Source organism: Daktulosphaira vitifoliae, unplaced genomic scaffold, assembly GCF_025091365.1.
Source record: "Daktulosphaira vitifoliae isolate Bord-2020 unplaced genomic scaffold, ASM2509136v1 Scaffold_1, whole genome shotgun sequence".
Classification (NCBI taxonomy): Eukaryota; Metazoa; Arthropoda; class Insecta; order Hemiptera; family Phylloxeridae; genus Daktulosphaira; species Daktulosphaira vitifoliae.
Genome location: NW_026099572.1, coordinates 62,466,591 through 62,488,074, shown reverse-complemented (window position 1 = coordinate 62,488,074; position 21,484 = coordinate 62,466,591). Strand labels below are relative to the sequence as shown.

The window sequence follows — 21,484 nt, the reverse complement described above, 5'->3', positions numbered from 1 at the left end:
CATACTTTATCTTTATCGAGATATTAATAAGGAACCAGCAGATCAAGTAGCTTTTGGAATAAAACACCAATTTTTTTAAAATTAAACACTATCTAAAGATTTGCATCGAAGCGTTTATTTTTGATAGTGATTTTAATCACTGTCAGATATCATTATACTTGATCCAACTATACCACATCACAACTGTGGCGCGACCCCCCTGTGCTGGGTTTTTTTTTTTTTTTTTAATTCTTCAGAGATAAAAAATCTAAATTTCAATTTTCTTTTATGAACACCAGTTTTTGGATTGATGGTATACAAAAAGGAATAAACAAAATTGTATTTAAAATCTTTTTTATCCACAAAACTTTTTGAGTTTTAAAATTGTTTAAAAATTTGGATTAAAAATAAGAATGTATTATAAATTTGGTTTTTATAATACGGCAATCAAAAATAATTTATTTCAAATGAAAGATAGTAAGTCAATGACAAATAAAATAATAAGAATTGTTTATAAAAACTCTTTTATGTGACATAGAGATAAGACCACTACTGTATGCTAAATAGTAAATTATCCATAAAAATTCATCAAAATTAACTACATTTTAAGAATAACAGAAAAATAGTTCATCAAATAAAAAATATAAGAATAACATTTTTTTTCTATTATACTGTTATACTAAAAATAGAGATTCCTAATGAAGAAAATTAAAACTTTGATTTATTAACTCTGAAGTGATGAAAAAAATAAAATAAAATTATATACTACAGTAGTTTTTTTGAATCAAACAATTTTTTGTGTAACGTAAATTTTAAATTTTCAATAGTTTCCAAAAAAATCAGTATCTTATATTCATAATATCAGATGTCATAATATTCAAATGTCAGAAAATTTCTAAGAAATCATGTTAATATGGTCAAACAGTAAAAGAAAAACAACCAGTGGGTTCATGGCTCAGTGGGAAGTGGCATAGTTGGGTCAAATATAATGAAATCTAAAGGTGATTAAAATCACTATCATAAAAAACGCTGTTGCAAATCTGTAGATAGTGTTTAATTTTCAAAATTTGGTGGATTAGTCCAAAAGCTACATGATCTCCTATTTCCATATTTAAATCCTGATTACAAATTTTATGATTTATAAGTGTAATATATATATTTATAATATATAAATATATAATGGGAAATGGTTTATTTAAAAAAAAAGTATGACGAATGAAAGAGGTATATATTAGTATTTAATTAAAAAAAATTGTATTGATCCATATATTTTTTAAAAAGTCATAGCATTAAAAAAAAAAATTTTTTTACAAAAATTTTATTTTTCTATTAAATTTGATGTTAGTTTTCACCATTTATTCCCATTTATAGGGAAAGAGGGAAATTTGTTTGTTTTTTGAAGGTAATGTTTTCGACTAGATACGATTTGTGATCTTTTGACGTATAACTGACAGAAATCGGTTCAGTAAGAGCTGAGAAAAAATTGTATCAGACAAAAAAAAACATCATAGTAAAATTAATACCTTCTCAGCTTCGCATCGAAGATAAAAATAATTGTCAACATACATTTATTTTCAAAATAATTTGGCTAATAACCAGTGCTCCAAAAATTAGGTGTACAAGGCCCCTGGCTACATACATTGGTAGTATTTTTTGAAATTAAGGTAAGGAAGAGGTGGAAGTATTTAGTTTGTCTAAGTAGTTAAAATATTGATATTGATCACAATTTTAATTGAAACATTAGCACAAACAAAAAAAATATTTAAGTACTCCAATAAATTTTTTTTTTTAAATATAGCCTAACATATTTTGAATTATTAATGACTTTTACTTACTTTTCTCACCAATTCCTCAAATGCCATATGGACACCTTCTTTAGTTTTTGCACTGGTTTCAATAAATAATGTTTGATGACGTTTAGCAAAAGCAATTCCTTCTTCTCGAGATACTTTTCTTTCCTATGGCCAATAAAATATCAAATAACAATATGAAATTATTATACTAATATAGCCAGTAACAAATATATCCATTTTTCTTTATATATTTTTAAATTTTAGATAAAGATTACCTGGTCAATTTTATTTCCAACAATCATTTTAATTACATTAGATTTAGTTGAATATTTATTTAATTCATTAATCCAAGTTTCTAAACAAGTAAAAGAATCTCTATTTGATACGTCATATACTAGTATAGCTCCTTGACCATCACGATAGTAATTGGGTGTAAGTGTTCGAAACCTTTCTTGGCCAGCTGTATCCTAAAATTAATAAAAAAATTAATTTAACACAATTAAAAAATAAAATTATCTTATGGTAAAAAATCTATGGAGCTATTTGCAACTTACCCATAAAGCCAACTTGATATTGTTATTGTCAACTGTAATTTTTTTCATTTTAAAATCAACACCAATTGTGACAGAATTTTCTTCATTAAATGTGTCATCTGTAAATCTGCATAATAAACTATAAAATGAAATAAGTTACTATTATTTATTAAATCTCTTAGGCCTATAAAACAAACTTGTAAAATTCAGTTATTAAACTAAGAATTTAAATGTTTTTCTTAATTATATATTTGAAAATATTTGTTTCTAGAGTATAAACAATAAATAAATACTATGTACAAATAATTATTTACATATTTTTAAATAAGATTATTTATTTTAATAAATGATTTTACAAAAAAAAAAAAATTGTAAAACAAAGTAATTATTTAGAATTATTTTTTCTACTTTCTTGCAATTGTATTTTAAGATTACTAGATTTAATAATTTTCTTATAGCCAAATTAAAAGCTAACAATTTGTTGAATTTTTATATTACAGTCTTACCATGATTTACCAACTCCACTTTGACCAATTAATAAAATTTTCAATGTTGTTAATACAGAAGGATCCATTCTTAATTTATCATCAAAATACAGGTAAAGCTAAAAATAAAAATAATTTTTCATAAATATTGTTATTATATACATGAACTTAATATAGATAGTAATCAATTTTTCAATCTTATATGAATTACTTACGTTTTACTAAGTAAAAATACTTATTTATAAAAATTTTATATTAATAATTTTTATTATTTTATAATAGTAGAGAATCAAAAGTTAGAATTTTGACTTTAACTTGTTAATATATTTGTGATTTAAAACATATTGTAATTTCAAGTCTATATGTAACTCTTGTATAATATTATTATTTAAACGTTAACATGTTATTCATATGTTTATGTTTGTAAATTATTGAAATAGTTATTTTGTTAAGAGATATAAATATATCTAAACAATTTAAAATTATTTTAAACTATAAACTTCCCAAAACTATAATAGATAAATATTAATTATATATATAGTTTAATTTTTTCCTCTTCTTCTTTTTTTTCCTTGCCTTAATCTCAACTAATTAGGGTCGGCCACCCTTATTCTTAAGGTTAGAACTTTCTCCTTGACAATAGTTTAATTAATTAATTAATTAAAATATTTGTAAACAAAATAGCATACAAAAGTTTAAAATACTAAAGAAGCAGTTTTTACAATATTCTACATACCTATATACAAAGCTTGTATTCAAGGTAATGAGTTTCTAATAATAATTCTTTGGAAGGTAGCCAAAATCAGTGAAGCCCAAAAACCCTATAATAGACTTAATTGGTTTTGATCATTTTCCCCTAATTTTTAACAAGAATTATAACAATACAATACTTTAATGACATTTAACTTATAAAAATGTATTAAGTATTAATAAAAATAACAGTATGAAAAGAAAACACTTTTAAGATTAAACCTAGCATTTTATCATATTTAATGTTTAAAAAATATGAAATAATAAATATATCTTATATGCTAAAATAAATAGAGTGATATATAAAGTGTACAGTAAATGAGGAAAACGGGTTCCTGTAGTTCTCATTGTTTATAACAATTGGCCTGTTTTCTTACTTTCTGAATATATATATATACAAACAATATAAAAAATTACTTCTAATAATCAAACAATTGAATGTAGTAAGAATCTTTTAAACTGTAATTGGTGTAAAGATTAATGTTAATTTTATGATTTCTACATAATATATATCAAGGCACAATTTTTCTTTACTAAATTTTTTTTTACAGGAGGCTGTTACTATATTAATATTTTTTTTAATCATGATAATCAAAATAATTATAATATAGGATTTAAAAAAAATAGAACATTTGTTTATGTGCTGTCATAATTATTATGTCAGCACATGAACAAATTTTTTTTTATGTTTAAAGGTTAACATTTAAGTGCATTTGGATATTAATTTAACAAAACCCATAACTTGTAATTATTTATACAGATGATTGTTTTAATGTTAGCCATTCAACTTCTCTTAAAATAATATTTTTTTTTGTAAATGTTTTTTTTTTGGCTTTGTTAGTTACATATGTGGTTCCAATTATCTTATATGATACTTATTTTATATGTTCATCCCTTATGTATTATAGCAGTGTGAACATTATTAAATATTTATTTAGCCATTTTTTTAAATGGCTACGTAAATATTTAACTAGCATATCAAATAAAAACTGATGTAATTAAGGAAATGACTGGCTGATAACAACTTTTAGATTAGTATTTCAGAAGTTATTAAATATTTAAAGTATTTACTGGAGATAAGTTGTAATAATTGGTATTTTTTTGATAAGATAGTTTTTGGCCTTACTTTTGTTTTTGCCTAGGTATAAGAATTTTAATAAATTTTTAAATACTGGTTCAAAGGTTGTTACCAACTAGTAATTTTCTTAATTACATCACTATTTAATTAATAAGCTAGTTATTATATAAGTTGCTATTTTTAAAAATTAAGTTGACACTTCTATAAGACATAAATATGAATGTAAAAAACATATGAAACTAACAAAAGCTAAAAAAACATTGTTATTTCAAGAGAAATTGAGTCACTAATATTAAAGTAATCAACCTGTATATAAATTCAGTACTTGTAGTTGAAGACACTCTCGCAATAAATTTGATGATCCTATTAACAGTTATTTTTATTTTATTTAAATGGCCCATAAGTACCACCCTATATTTCTATACCATATGTTATCACTAATTACACAAAAGAAATATAAACTACTTTTAATTGTTAAATATGCATAACATATTCTAATTCTCTACATTTTTTTTTTTTTATTGCTTTTATTAGTCCATTAAGGGCCATAGCGATCTCCCCCCAGTAGGAGGTTTTCTTGAACTCTTATACACCGTGATGGGTGGTTAGTCCATCGCCGGAGAGTGGGATGGTGACTTCAATTACCGAATTGATCTCTCATTCGGCAAATGAAGCTGCCCATGACCGAGTTTCGAACCCGAGGCAATGCACGTCAAACAGTGCCGCATTACCGACTCGGCCACACCATCCCAGTTATCTAAATATTTAAAACAATTTTCGAATTAAATTTACAGAATTATCAATGTTTTTTCTATTTTAATTGAAAATAAACAAATAGTCCTAGGTATTTACAAAAAAATACTCTTTCAATATTAATATATTAACAAAATTCAAGATTTTACAATAAACATGATGGATTGTGCACATATAATCTATGAAAGTCGTTTAGATTATTAAATTGAATATTAAGTATTATACGTTTGGTTTTCATTAAATTTATTAACAATAAATTATTATCAAACTATTATTTTATAGAATGGAATGCTTTGTTAGCCTTTTGACAAGATTATCTATAAAGAAAATAAAAAACTGACTAAATTTCACTTACCTAAAAATAATTTATAAATAACTAAATAAATATATAACTTTTTAATGTACTTTATATTACAATAAAATGAAGTGTTATCTTATAAACTAATGAAAATAGTATAATACTACAACTAGAAACAATAATACACAACGTAGTATATAATAGTTATCAAATTACTCATTGGTTATCACATCTAAAAAAATAACATAAATATAAATACAAATAAATTGTCTTTATTTATGGCAAACATGGATTTAACTCGTAAAACACAATTTTAAATTTGAAAATTTGCAATAAATTAAAGAACTAAGTTAGAAGTTTATACATAAAAGTTATGATAGTACATGTTACACAAATATTAATATGTGTGAATATCAAAGAGAACATCGATAATATCAGATAGTCGTATATTCTTATTTTATCAGTCAAAGGGGTTTTATAAATAGATCTACTAACAATGTTTATCGTTAATAGGTCAATGGTTTTATAAGATCACAATATAAAGATTTTCTCTACATCGTGTATAATCTAAGACTTGTACATCTAGACGGAAAATTTTTCCTGAGGACTGATAGGTGTGGAAATTGGATAAGATAGATAGCATATTTTTTTCATAGAGCAAGGGAAAAGAATATGGTCCTCGGTAACCAATTGAAGTAAACCCATTCTGGTATCATAACTGTGCTAGAAATGTACTCCGTCTACTTTTTACACGTTATCTGACCGAATGTTCCATCTAGATGTATAAGTCTATTAGTCTTAAGTTTTTGTTATTACAAAAAAATTCTTGAATTTTACTAATAATTACTTGAGTTTTAAATCTAATTGAAACGATTCAGAACTAACAGTGCTTCGTTAAATTTTATAAATCAATTGAAAACACTTAATTTCTAAAAATATTTAATGCATGTTCATCAAACCAGTATACACAATTAATTATTAACTGTACATTTTTTATAAAAAAAAATTATATATTTTATCTATTATTTGTACTTATTTTTTTTTCAACTTAATTTCAAAAATATTTTTAAACGACATATCTGATATAATACTAGTAAAATTACAAACTTTAAAATGATACCGTTCAAGAAAGGTAATTTCCGAATCGGAGAAGCAGAATTAAAATGTAAAAAAGTGAACTGCGATTATTATGGAAATCCTCAGTGGGATGGATTTTGTTCAAAATGTTTTAAAGATATACAAAAACGAAAACGTCTAGATGCTTCTCCAAAGTAAGTACTTTTTAAAATTTAACAATATTTGATCATTTCTTGATTCTTTTTTAGGAGAGTAATAACTAATAAATCAACTAACTCATATATCAAGCAAGATGTTAAAAAAAATTCCATTAATGACAAAAGGTCTAAGTTATCTTACTTGAAAATGTTCAATACTATCAAATCAAAAGGTAACTTAAATTTAAAGAAAACTTGTGAATATAATTACACTTTTAAAAACTACTATTTTCAATAATTATAATGTAATTATTGAAAATAGTAGTTTTTTTTTTATCATCAATAAATTATAATTCAAATTAAGATGTTTAATATTTAAGTATGGTTTTCATAAAGCTAAAAATATGATGAAAAAATTATTTTTTATCATATAAAATTTTTTTAAATTGTGTAGCTTTGAAAGCTTTTTTTTTAGCAACCTCTTACATTGAAAATTACTGACTAAAATATACATATATTATTAAAAGGAATGGGTAATACCCCCACACCTTCAAGAAGCTTTTGTGTTAAAATAAACAAGTGTTTATATACATTTTTTTACAGAGTTATCTACAATGTTTTGACAAAACTAATAATTTTTAATTTACTAAATTTTTAATGTTACTTTTTTAAATAATAATTTATGCATTCTTAGACTATGTTAAAATCATATTTTTTATTATTTGTTTTTAATAATGAAAATATTTCATTTTTAATTTTTTACAAATTTAAAAATAGCTATTTTTAGAGGTTTACTTACAAAAAGTTTTAATCGATCAATAATAATTTTACGAGTATTTATTACTAAAGATTAAAAAAAAAATTAGTTTTTATCATTTTTTTAATATTTACAGATGATTTATCTGAGAAGCTTAAAAAGGATTATGATCCAGTTATTACAAAAAAACTAGAACAATTAGACACAGAATATTTGGAAATTTTATCAGAACTGAGGGGTTTGCGTACTGATATCAAGAAATTAATTCGTAATTTTTGTAATATGATGGCAATGAATCATTTACAAAGTGCAGTAGATTTACAATCTGAAGTTACTCAACATTTCTACCAAAATGTATTGGATATGCTTAATAATAACCATTCATATAATGGTAGCTAATAATATTTCATAAATAGTTAAATTCTATGACTATTTTCCAAAAGTTGATATGTTACCTTTAGCGACTTTTCAAAAGAGTAAAAACAAATTAAATATTTCAATGGTGTCTTATAGAAATTTATATATTTTTTAAATGAAATCAACAAACTTCCCCAGTAAAATTGATTTGTAGTAATTTGACACTTGACAGATAACATTCTTCTCTATATAAATAATAAACATTTTCTAATTTTTTGTGACATATTAACTTAACAGTTAACAGTTTAAGTGCACCTTTCGATTTAAATTTTTAGAGTAAAATGATAAAAATTAAATAAGTAATAAAATGTAGTAGTCAATTATTCAAAATTCGGTTTAGTTAAAACTAATAGGATGTTAAATTCTCTGTTTTTTTTATAAAAGGTTTTATTACAATATTTTCAATAATAACCAAGGACTAACAAAATAAGATTTCTTATATTTTTTTTTTTATATCTATATTTCTACAGATTTGACTCATGAGAAAAAGGAACTAATATTAGATTATGTAGAAAAATACTCTATGATAAAGTTGTACAAATTTTTATTTTGTATGACCTTAAGCGATGAAGAAGAAGATTTAGCAATTCAAAAACGGTATATTTTTATAATTTATAGTTTTTGGATTTAATGTATTGTTATTATGAAATAAATAGCTAAGTATTAGTACTAAAATTACTTTTTAGCAAATATTTGGGAAAAGTATGAATATTTTAAATGAAATGCTTACAATAAAAACTTTGAAATAGAGGTATACTACACATGACTTCTATATGATGTACTGGTATGTATTAAATATACATTCATGCGAGATGTGCCCACCCACCTTATAAACTCACTCTGTGTATTTAATTGTTTGTAATTCAATAATTACTCTTCCTAAAATTGTTATCTATCTCTTAATTATTTTTGTTAGAAAAGTACTAATAACTAGCTACTTCAAAATATTGAACAAATTTTAAATTAAAAAAAATTTTTGTTTTTTATAACTAAAAATAAATAATAAAAATCATAGTTTTAGTTTCTTTGAATCCTTTTATGTCAAAAAATTTGACATACCATATTTCATATGTTTACTAGTTCTAGATAATATAAACATTAAAAATCAAATTTTAACTATTAACGAGTTATTTTACTCTACATGTAAAATCATAGTAATTTTCAAAGTTATTATTTATGTTCACTATGTTTAATAAAATTAATATTTTTTGACTTAAAATGTTAAGTTTCACTTCAAAACTTTAGTCACTAACTTTTTATTATAGTATTCGGCAACTTAATTGGGTCAATGCAAAACATCTAGATTGTGATATTGATAAAACTAATGCACAAATAATTGAGTTGGTGTACAAAGCAATTTTAGAGTTATTAAATATGGATTCAGCTACAGCTCCACAAGATAAACTGGCTTGTGTTGTTCGATGTTGTCGACATATATTTGGTGTATTACAAGGTGGTAATAATGGAGTCAAGGGACCTGCATCTGCTGATGATTTTCTACCCGTACTCATATTTGTTGTTCTTAAAGCTAATCCAGTGAGGTTAAAATCAAATTTGCATTATGTGACTAGATTTTGTAATGCTTCAAGACTTATGTCCGGTGAAGCTGGTTACTATTTTACTAATTTGGTAATTAAATAAAAACTTAAATATAATATGCTTGAGCATAAAAATTTTCTTGTGAAATAAAGATTTTAATTTGATAGTGCATTTTATCAATGGTTGTTTTTGTTATTTTTATTAAAACAAAGTAAGTTTTAAGATTGTATTTTCTAAGTATTTTAGGTTTCTTAAATAGATTTAATTATATATTTAGATATTTTTAATATCTATTTTAAATTTTATTTTAGTGTTGTGCAGTATCTTTTATTGAAAATATAAACGCAGAACTTTTAAGTATGAATACTGAGGAATTTGAACAGTATATGAAAGGAATACTGGTATCTGATACTTGGGATTCTGCACTTATAATTTGTGAAGTAAGCAAATAACCAAACTGATTCATAATTTGCTTTGATACAAATTTTTCCAATATATTTTTTATGTGTAGTGTCAAAAGAGTTACCTTATGCACATAGTTTAAACAAACTTTAATTTCTCCGCTCAATAGTATTGTCATATAAATTAACATTTAATTTAATATATTTTTTGAAGTTTTAGTCCCATAAATGTAGAGTAGAAGCTTAACCTCCAAAGTTTTGAAAAATTATAGGTATTGACGTATAAAAATCATTTTTAAAGAACAATAAAATTACACTTAGCCCCTCTAAAAAAAATTTAACCATCCTACATTATCTCTTAGAGCTCATTGTTTTCCATTTGTGAGTAGTTTTTTAAAATTTAAATGATTAATTTTTTATATGTCACCTTAATATTTAGTAATACTTAAAAATATGATAATGATTTGACACTATTTTTTTTTAATATTTAAAAATGTTAAATCATTGTGACATACACATTAAAACCCAACCACTACATTATGTAGGATTAATTTGTTATTATTTGTCTATGTGAAATTTTTACTATTGCTGTTTAATTTACATAGTCCTATATTTTATTAGATTCTAAAGGTAAAAATTATAACATCAACATTAAATTTGTATATTCTTCCTTGGGTGTGTTATTTCAGTATACAGGGTATATTTTATATTTAAAATTGTGTTTTATCAGTTTGGTTGCCTAAAGCCTTAGGTCTTCCACTTTACCGCTACTACCATCACCCCACTCACTCTTTATAAATATATTGTAGTTTTTGCTATAATTATGTATAACAAAATAAAAATAATAAAATGATATCTCTTTAAAGCAGATTATATATCTAAGTGAAACTCGCATTGTAATTATGACATTAATGTATTCTGTTATAATAACTCTGTTATCAAAAAAAATTAAAAAAGCCTAAGCCCTTAAAATATGTTCTTTTGCAATAAAATGACAGTATTTTTTTATCCACTCTACCTCAAGATGAATTTTACGATAAAAGTTATAAATTAAAAATAAAAATATCCCAAAAAATTAGTTTATATTCATAAGTAACAATATATTGCATTATTAATTTAGGGAATGCATCAAATGTGTGAACAGTTAGCTTTATTAGAAGACCTCAAAAGAAGAAATATTAGAATTGTTGAAGATGCATTAAAATTTAAAAAAGAAATGATAGATTTCAAGGTAATTCACACTAATTATTATCATTATTGATTAGTAAAAGGAATATTTTTAGGCTCAAAATAATGTACTTAATCAATTTCATCTTCTGTAACTATTCCTAGTACTTATTAAACTAAAATGTAATAGTTAACATTAATTAATATGTAACTAAATATGAACAATAATATGGGCTATATGATGATATAGATATATGCATTTATAAATTTTGTTAAATTAATCTTAACACACCATCAACTAGTACAAATTTGTATTTATTGATATGAAAACTTATTAATGAATTGTTATCAAGATTATAATTTGGTAAGGAGGATTAGGGAAGTTTACACAACCAAAAATATTTTTGTATTACTATACAACCCAGTGACAAAGTTTTATTAACATAGGAACCTTAAAAGTGGCTCAAACAATATGTATGAAAGCATATAATTCACAGCCCTGATGATTATTTTATTTTTATTTTTCTATTTCATTACTTATTATAATCAAGAGAAACATTGGTTGCACATGCTCCAGGCAGCAAGTTTGAGGGTGGCACTAGAGAACATTTTTAATTTATTATTATTATTATGTTTATATATTAAAATAAAGGACGCAGCAACAAAGGCCATTGGCTGTGATTATATGTATATCACAATAAAATAGCGTTTTAAATACTTATAATTTATTATTATTATTAAAACATGTGAATTTTATAAATTGAAGATCTTTTTTTCCACAACAGTACACATCAGGCACTACTAACCAACAATATCTTAGTTAGTAAAGTATACATTTTTTTTTTTTGTAATGAATAATTCTCTATTTTTTTAAGGATAATTTTACCACTCAGTTTGCTGCTCTAAGAGAAGTGTACACTATTAATGATATTTCTTATCAAGGTGACCAAAAACAAACAATGAGTTTAGACGATTTCGATCCATCTGTCTCTAACTTAACAGATTGGCCTCTTAAACCACAAGTGAGGATAATTATTGTTATAATAACTATATAAATATTACCTTAAAGAGAAAATATTTATTACTAAAAAATTTCAAGAGGGTTTCTAGAGTTTTAATTAAAATAACATGAAAACTAAATAAGTAACAATATTTTCTATGCCAACTGCTGCAAAAAAGAAAATCTATTTAATTTTTATAGATTAGATTTAAGTAATAATAAAATAATGATAATTTTTTTTTGTCTCTTATTAAGGTTGAATATTTATTTTAAAAATTATTCTAACTTCTTAAATTATTAAAATAACTACTTTAAAGATAAAAATCAAGTTACATATTTTTTTATTGAAATATAATCAATTAATATGACTGATTTGAGAAGGTGCCATATATTAGAACTATACTAAAGACTTGAACGTATAAATGAGTAGCTTACAATTTTTAAATTACTTTAACTATTGAATTGCCATCATTGTCACTTTATAAAATATAGCAATTGTATGGTTGTATTATAAATAAATGATATATACTCATTAAAAGAAAGATCTACTGATTAAAAATACTGATTTAATTTTTTGGTTGTTCAGAGATAACCAAATACTATAAGATTAATACTGTCGTCAGTTATGGCAGCATATTAATTTCTTAACTTTTTTAATTATGACTACAGTCAAATAGGCTAACTTGAGCAGTTAAATATATATTATCACTTTAGTCATATCAATCTACAGCACTAATATAATGTTTAATAATATAATGTAAAGTATTGTTAAAATACACAAAATATTTGTTTACAAAAAATAAATTATTAAATCTGTAAAATATTTAATTACCCTAAGTTGGACTTTTTAATAATATTTCATTTTACTTTTAACTGTTAAAACATCCATATGGTACTTAATCATTATATTTATAACTATTAGTTTAAAAGAAATAACATGTGAACATATTAAAATTTTGGCCTCCTTTTCAAAAATAAAGACGTAATTCCTGATTATGTTCTTGTATTCAATTATTATCAAATTACTTATTTTTAGGTATTATCATCAGTAGAGCGAACTCGTACAAGTTCTTCTTGTACTGATGCTGATTCTTGGGATATTCACTCTGCTGAAACTGTATCATTACAGTCATTAGAGGCATGTTCAACTCTATCAATGGAAAGTATGATTCCTCCTGAAAATTATGTTGAAAAACTGTCGCTAGAACCTCGTGAATGTGATAGAAATGATTTAAATGAAATGCAGGTAATATTAGAAACTAATATAGAACATATCTATGAATATTTATTTATTGTTACCCTCATGCCAAAAATAATCAAGTGATTTTTTTTATAATTAAAAAAAAAAAAAGATTTGTGGTTATGTAAATTTACAAAATTTAAAATATATAAAACATTATTCTTTCATGACAGCTCAAATTAATTTGGTTATATTTAGGTATAGTTTTATTTTATAAATTTCATGAAATAAATTTAGGTTTATTGATTATAAATGATTAATTAATAATTTAATTTTTAATAAATAACTTTTAGCTTTAATATAAATCTGAGAAATATTAATTTTACCAATTTGATACTAACACCATACTGTAAAAGGGTAATATGAGATGATTATACATCTTATCTCACTTAGTCTAAACAATTTAAATTAATGACTCGAGGTAAAGAGTGGTTGCTACTATTTTTATAACTAAATATTTCTTGCACTCTTCTGTACTCTTATTCTCGCCTAGATGTAAATATGTCAATAGCTTCTGAAATACTGGTCCAAAAGTTGTTATTGACCAGTCATTTTCTTAATTAGAACATTATTTATTAAATAAACTAATTAATTAAAGGTGTTACCATTTGAGAAATTAAAGTTGACACCCTTATAAGGTATAAAAGATGAATGTACAAAAAACTTTATTGAAAATTATTGATTGATTGATTGAAAAATTATGAGAAACATTGAACTAAAAGAAACAAATTAAAAAATTATTATTATTAATTATAATTATAATTTTTATTTTTCGATTAATTAAGTGGTTTGTGATAAGNTTATTGAAAATTATTGATTGATTGATTGAAAAATTATGAGAAACATTGAACTAAAAGAAACAAATTAAAAAATTATTATTATTAATTATAATTATAATTTTTATTTTTCGATTAATTAAGTGGTTTGTGATAAGAAAAATTACCTGTATGTTTATAATTATTTTGTCTAATTACTATAATGTGAAAAAATATTTATTAAATAATAGAATTATTCTTAAATTATTATTATAACGTTTAAAATCAGTAACAATATTTTAAAAACACACCATAAATGTTAATAACTACTATTATAATAATAAATTGTTATTTGAAGGATGTATAGGAAAATTTTAATTAAATGTGTTGATGACTAAAAATTTTGTTTAATTTAATGTTCTTTTTATTTGATAAAACTATTTAAATTATGAAGAATAAGATGAAAAATGGTTTCTTACATATGTATAATATAATTGTTTTTATAAAGGAAATATCCATACAAGGTTGGCAAATACCTAGCATACCATGTGAAACTGGAGGTAAATCAGTGGAACATAAAAAAAGTAACAAATGAACTATATTCTTCTAATTGATTTAGAAAAATGCATGTATTTTGTATTATTATGTATATTTTCTTTAAGCTATTTAAAAGATTTTCCTATATGTTACTTTTCCTAACCAGTAAATATTTTAATATTTTAGTATTCAAGCATAAGTTTACTTGTCAATAAAATATAAAGTGTTAATTATTTTTAAATGTTATTATTTATACTTAGTACTATTTACATAATAATATTTGTAATGAATGTGTTATCTAATTGTTTATCTATTCCCTTAATTTTTTCATGTAAAATCTGCTATTATAAAAATATACGTATTTATTTTCAATAATCACAAATACATTTTTTATGGGTGTATTATAGAATTTGTTATATAACATAAATTTAGATTTCAATTTTTTTATTGTCATACTACAATAGAACATTTTATAATACAATTTTCATAAATTAAGGTTTGTTGAATTATATTTTCAAGGGTAATAAAAATTTTACTAAGTAGATAAATTTAGTATGTATTTGAAAAATACATTATTTATATAGGTAATTTTAATTATTATAACAAGAAACACTAATTACATATTTATGTGCATTAAAATCTAATAGTTTATGTTTATTTTTTTCTAATTCTTCAAATAATATTATTTATTAATATAAAAGTTGTTTTATAATTTATGAATAAAAATTTACTTAGAATCTAATGAAAATATATTTTCACCATATATTTGTGTTTCAATGGATGTCTTAAAACGTGCCATAGAACCATTCTGTTCTATATATTGACAAGGTACTAATTTCATCTAAAATACAAACAGTAAAATGTATGAAAATAATTTCATAATTTGTATTTAAATAAGTGATAAGTAAGTTACTTGAATTTTGATAAACTTTGTTAATGAAAAATAAGAGTATAAACTTTAATTATACAACAAGGATATATTTAAAAATTATTTAGATTATCAACAAGAGATTTATATAATCTCGTAGAGAAGTAGAGTAATAATTAATGGGAGTTGACATTAATTTAATAAATATTTCATTATGACACATAGTCATACAGGTCTACTACCAGGTTTTAATATATTTAATAATGTTTGATCCTGTGAGTATTTTGCATTGTTTTTTTTTAAATTTTAAAATCTTTATTTTAATAAAAACAACCTGTAGATCAATTTTTTCTGTAAATATTTTTAATGGAGAATCAAAACATATATCAACTGTAGATGTATATTTAATTGGAATTGCTCTTGGTTCCATCCAAAAAGTTGACTGATATCTATAAAAAAAAAATATTATTTTAAAATCAGCGATTTTCAAATATTAAAAGTCATAAGGTATCCTACCCAATTGGGTTCTTTAAGTATTTCTAAATTCGTTATAATTTTGGTAATTATTAATATTTTTTTAAGAGTTATAAATTTTGAAAGTAAATTTTTTTTTATAAACATAATTATTGAGGATCCAGTCAAATCCTAATACTTCATATACTAATACAAATACTTCATATATTGAATTTAACGTAATTTTGTAATTCAATAACTTCCTTTTTTGAGAACATTATTAATTTGAGGTATTATCTCAATTGAGTTAAAAAATTCTAGCTAAGGGCTTTAAATTAATCATTCAATAAACTTTTACTTAATCCTTACAATGATGCTTGATGAAAGTTAAGTGACTTTTTATTAATTTTTTTATCTTGAATCATTATTTGTTTTTTGTTTATCTCAGCAATTCTAAAACAAAAATTCAAATAATTAAATAAATGATTTGGCGATTCCTAGATTTCTGGGAAAATTATTTATAGTGGAATTTTTTTTTTTTAGAAATTTAATTATTAAATTTATATGAATTTATACAGGGATGTTTCCAAGTCAAGTTTATAGGTGGAGCAAATTTTAAATATTTTCACTGGCTAGTTTAGAAATAATCGTCGCAAATAATGTTTTGAACTTAGAGGTGCTCCATTTCTAGATACTAAAAATAATATCTAGTTACTTTCGAATTGATATGCCCAATCTTTAATTGATTAATTTAATTTAATTTAATTTAATTAATTTAATTGATCTTCCCTACCCGTGTGAGATTAGAAATAAATTGTATTAATATTTATAATATGATTAATAATACAATTTTATAAAATTGTATGAATTAAATTAATTAGTGTATAGGTAACAAAAAAATAGGTCACATAATTATCTAATCACACTCCTATATATTTTACCAAAAGAATTACATTTTTTAACCAACTAACTTTTTTTATTATTATTTACAGAACTATTTAAAAAATAATTAATTATTAATTGCGCGGGTTCATCAATTTTCAGTCCTGTGTGTCAAATTTACCTCAACTCGATATTCAAGTACAATTTCAATATGGATAAATTAAACATAAATTTATTTTTTACTTTTAACGAAGTTTAAATTTTTACTCATATTGGACAACAAAGTTGCATAAATATATTTCTAATAATTTTATAGACCAATAAATTTTAAAATGTTTTTTAGCACTAAAAAAATTTTAGGGTGTTATAACATGAAATGGTAAATTTTTTCTAGCATAGTATATGGAATATTTCCCAGTCCTTATCCCTGACTATTTTTAATATACTCCACAGTTACAGGTAATAAATAAATAAGATATACCGAACGTTTTTCATTTTTTTGTCAACGTGTGTTGGATATTCTTTTTTCATATCTAATCAAACATTACATAATATTATTACATTTGTGTTTCTTAATTTGTTATGCATTACAATAAGATTTATAGTTACTTAATGTATAAGCTTTGCTAGGAAGAAATCGCATTACACAACCACAGTCTCGAATTAAAAATCCATCCGGTGTTAGCTTCTGCTTGTAAATTGTTTTTGTAAATTTAAAAGTTTGCTTAAAAAATTGATTGTCATGTGTGTTGTTATTTGTATTTGGAATCGTCAATTTTAAATTAACCATGATTTATACCCATCTAAAATCAAGGGTTAAAGTTTTAATGTTTAGTTTTGTACCGACTATACTTGAATATTAATAAATTAACGATTTTTAATGGTAGATTTACCTATGTAAAAATTGCATTATTTAAGGTAGAAATATGCTATTTGTGTTTAAATACCCTGAAGTTATCTAAGTAACAATTTTTCAAAATCTAGGCCTGTATAAACTATTAAGTACTATAGGCACTATGCCTACTTACGAAAATTTTATTCTAGCAATGCCTAAGACTTTCCAAATGTAGCCCAGTTTAAATCAATATAATGTCCAAAATTAGTAAGAAATATATAATAAATAGATTATCAATTAAATATCTTAAATATTCTCCTAATAACTCATAATTTTTCAAGGAGATAGATTTTATCAATTGAATGAGTTTTTCTCATATGGATAATTTTGGACATACTCTATAAATGACTAAAAGTTTGCTATCATTTACTTTGACATTTTTATTTTTTCATAATTACTTGTGTCAATGGTGTACGTAAAATTTATCAATGGAGAAGAAGCTAAGGACCTCTTATTTGTTTTACTTATCACCTACTTTTACTAGTGCTAAAGTTATATACTATTGACCTAATGTTATTCAGATTATATTGTCTCCCATTTTGTTGGAATTTGTTTTACATTATAGTAAGTGTACAATAATGTAAAAAATATGTTTTAACTAAAGTCCCTTCCCAGCTGAGTTGTTAATTCAAAAATAAACTAATTATTAAAAAGTAAAGTACAGTTAGGCATCCAGTAAAGTGGAGCATTTTTTAAATAAGTATTGATTGAAATTTGACTGATTTATATCACCACCATAAAACACTAAAACTATCAACATGACTATTTTATGATAACAGGAATTTTTTGAACATTTTTCTTTATTATCTGGACTGAGAAAAATGTTTCAAAATTATGGCGCTGATAGCCAATAATTTATCAGCTACACATCAAAGCTAAAAAGGAAAATATTTAAATATTTAAAAAAGCATAATTAATTATACCCAACCGAATTAATTAAACATTTGCCAATAACTGAATTTGAAAAACGATACAAGTCCAAAATATTGTAGGGATTAACAAAGATGTTAAATAACATGTCATAATGAATGCTTTTATATATGTTTATATGTTTTATCTTAGATGTACTGCAGTACGATAACACTCCGTGTATTTTTTTTAGTCTCGCGCTGTTCGTCAATCCAGTGACACTTTTTATTTGTACTCTTTTTTTTATGTTGTATAAAATCATTTTTCATTATTAAAAATTATTAATTATTATAAATTTTAATTGTAGTATTTTGTAATAAATATAAACACCAAAACACTACAATATTAAACTAGTAGAAAATAGTGAAACACTATTTTTAAGCCAATAGCGGTGTGTTTCGTTGAAATTAAAGTGGCTAAAGGTAAGTATTCGATGAGATACACCAATACAAAATATAAAAAATGACCCTATTTTAACTTAAGGAGACTCGTTTGAAAATTCTGGACTCGCGTCATTTATACAATATAGGACTTTTTGTGATATATAAATGTACAAACTACTATAGTAAGTTTTTACCTGTCTAAAACCTACATCAAACACTGGATTTATGTTTATTCTTATGTACACCTATTCTACCAGAAATTTTTTATCATATTTCTAAACTTTCATCTTATTGAGCTCTTAATAAATGTACAAGATTTTTTTGATAATTTTTAAAAATAAAAAGTCTGTTCATAAAATATATATTGCCCTTCAAAACTTCAGTTTTAAAATGTTACGAGTTTCGTCGTTTCTAATTATAAGTGGTTCAACTATACCATACACTTTACCCCATATTGTAGTAATAAAATAACATAATTTAAAAAGAAAATATTTCGTTTATGTTCAAATTTTATGTCACTAAAAATGATGTGTTTGTACGTAATACTTTTATATTCAATTAAACAAAGTGATTAAAATTTTAAAGTTTTCGTTTTTAAAATGATTTTAAAACCAAAGCTCCGGTATATAACACTTAGTAAATTAAAAGAGATTAAAGAATTTAATCTATTGTTTTTCCTATTTAAATATTTATTATTTTGGAATAACAATATCGTCGTATAAATTATATCATCGATATCGCTAAAATACAAACAATTTTGATGTGTAAAATTTTATCGTTCAGGACTATGGATAAATACAGTAGTAGATTTTCAAAAAAAAATAGAGAAATGTTTTGAAAATTTTGTTTGGAGAGGGATGTAAACAATTTTCTCTATGAAATGATTATAGGTTATTCAATTATTTTTTTGTATATTTAAGAAAATATTTAAATAGAAGGTCATCAAAATGATTTGCAAATATAATTTTTAGAAAAATATTTTTGGTTTTTTGGTATAGTGATTAATTTATTCTTTAGTTATTGATTTCGGAAAAGGGTTGGCCAGGACCCTACTACCAAAAAATACACCAATATTAACTGGTCATAAAAATATAATGTTTATTTATAAATAAATAGTTATAATAGGGTTAACAATTAGTTTTTTTTAAGATTTTGCTAATTTTATTAGAAATGATAAGTGTTTGAAGGTCTGAACCGGAGAAGAAATGCGCGCAAACAACATTGGATTTAATAATTATAAAGCGTTGCAGCTCTCCTTCAGTCTATCCTTTATACACTAAAATTGTCGACATTTTCATTAGTTCAACTAATACACTTACACTTTTATCAATTTTTTCATTTTTAATTGCAAATAATGCATATTGTTCGTTTACGTAGACACAACTAATTTTTTCACGTCTTATAATTAATGTATAAAAAATAAATCTTATTTAATACCATTATGTTAGTTTCAATGATTCATTAAAATTTACTTACCATAAAGAATCTTAAGTTATGTAATGGGAATGAAATTTCAATCATGTATTTCGAATGTATGACAAAAACAAAATCATCAAAAATAAATTATGAATATTGAATTTGCACGCTTATCTATTTTTAAAATAATAATACTTTATTTTTAAAATTACACTTATTAAGCTTAAACTTAAAGTTCCACATATTTATAATAATTATCATAATTGAAGACTAAAAATAAAAAAACTTACTAGTTTTAGTGTGGTTAACTATTACGTGAAGTAGCTCAATTCATACTAATTTTTAATTAATTATAAGTTTTTTATACATTTCACAATACTGTATCAGTAATATAGTTAGTTGACAGGTACAATATATACAAATAACAATCGTTTGAAATTAAAAATACGTACCTATGTAAATGTACAGGATGTTTGCTTATATAGTTATGGACTATAATTTGAGAGTAAAATCAAACTCACTAGAGTGTAACAAACTATTTAGTAAATTCAAGGTGTAATAGAAATAAAACGGATATGAGTGTTGAAATAAAAAAATATAAATAATAAAATAAAAATAAACTTTTATAGTTATTGAAAAATTCCGGATACAATATTCCTTTATATATTTGACTTGACAAAATAAAACAATTACTTTTATTTTGTATATTGTTTTTATTAGATAGGTAAGTAATGGGGTTTGAGAGTTAATTTCCCATTAGGATAGCGATTTATTAATGAATAGTCTTTTTTTATTTAATTACTGTAAAAAGTGATTTCAAATAAAATAGAATATGTTTAACTTTATAGAAAACCGAAAAAAAATAGTTTTATTTTATAATTTTACAGAAATGCAATCGTAATGTACAGACACGTAGACATGGATGGGCCTGGGTGGGCTGGTCCCCCTTAGATTTAATGTGGCCCAGGGCCGGCCCCCCAAA

At 23.2% G+C, this 21,484-nt stretch overlaps 3 protein-coding genes across 8 annotated transcripts in view; 1 reads left to right on the top strand and 2 right to left on the bottom strand.

Annotated features, from left to right (window-relative positions):
• Positions 1-5,866, bottom strand: part of LOC126905589 (ras-related protein Rab-18-like) — a 7,205-nt gene extending 1,339 nt beyond the window's left edge. Inside the window, exons 1-6 of one of the 3 annotated variants that reach the window (XM_050685445.1) lie at positions 5,727-5,864; positions 3,527-3,646; positions 2,812-2,909; positions 2,327-2,444; positions 2,048-2,239; positions 1,815-1,937 (exon numbers count right to left, since the gene is read on the bottom strand). In XM_050685445.1, the coding sequence (XP_050541402.1) occupies positions 1,815-1,937; positions 2,048-2,239; positions 2,327-2,444; positions 2,812-2,879 (501 nt within the window). In that variant the 5' untranslated portion in view covers positions 2,880-2,909; positions 3,527-3,646; positions 5,727-5,864. Of the gene's footprint in view, positions 1-1,814; positions 1,938-2,047; positions 2,240-2,326; positions 2,445-2,811; positions 2,910-3,526; positions 3,888-5,726 lie in introns of those variants that run through there. The other 2 variants (XM_050685453.1, XM_050685462.1) reach the window with 2 other exon arrangements.
• Positions 5,867-6,057: 191 nt separating this feature from the next.
• On the top strand, positions 6,058-14,889 carry LOC126905517 (rab5 GDP/GTP exchange factor). 2 transcript variants are annotated; one of them, XM_050685274.1, is made up of 10 exons: positions 6,058-6,940; positions 6,995-7,116; positions 7,777-8,031; positions 8,528-8,654; positions 9,323-9,686; positions 9,908-10,036; positions 11,118-11,228; positions 12,040-12,186; positions 13,201-13,410; positions 14,003-14,130. In XM_050685274.1, the coding sequence occupies exons 1-10, from the start codon at positions 6,783-6,785 to the stop codon at positions 14,039-14,041; spliced, it is 1,662 nt and encodes a 553-aa protein (XP_050541231.1). In that variant the 5' UTR covers positions 6,058-6,782; the 3' UTR covers positions 14,042-14,130. The 2 variants fall into 2 exon arrangements, with proteins under 2 accessions (XP_050541231.1, XP_050541220.1); XM_050685263.1 differs by lacking the exon at positions 14,003-14,130 and adding an exon at positions 14,668-14,889 and having other exon boundaries at positions 6,070-6,940.
• A 336-nt stretch (positions 14,890-15,225) lies between these two features.
• LOC126905600 (uncharacterized) lies at positions 15,226-21,092 on the bottom strand. Of its 3 annotated transcripts, XM_050685483.1 has the most exons (8): positions 20,793-21,092; positions 20,563-20,676; positions 18,604-18,669; positions 17,509-17,704; positions 17,381-17,432; positions 16,387-16,470; positions 15,899-16,013; positions 15,227-15,537 (listed from the first exon to the last, which is right to left on the bottom strand). In XM_050685483.1, exons 4-8 carry the CDS (start codon positions 17,687-17,689, stop codon positions 15,424-15,426), a joined length of 546 nt encoding a protein of 181 aa, XP_050541440.1. In that variant the 5' UTR covers positions 17,690-17,704; positions 18,604-18,669; positions 20,563-20,676; positions 20,793-21,092; the 3' UTR covers positions 15,227-15,423. The 3 variants fall into 3 exon arrangements, with proteins under 3 accessions (XP_050541450.1, XP_050541440.1, XP_050541432.1); XM_050685475.1 differs by lacking the exon at positions 18,604-18,669 and having other exon boundaries at positions 15,229-15,537; positions 17,509-17,702; positions 20,793-21,037; XM_050685493.1 differs by lacking the exons at positions 18,604-18,669; positions 20,563-20,676; positions 20,793-21,092 and adding an exon at positions 18,457-18,546 and having other exon boundaries at positions 15,226-15,537; positions 17,509-17,702.
• Between the last annotated feature and the right edge of the window lie 392 nt (positions 21,093-21,484).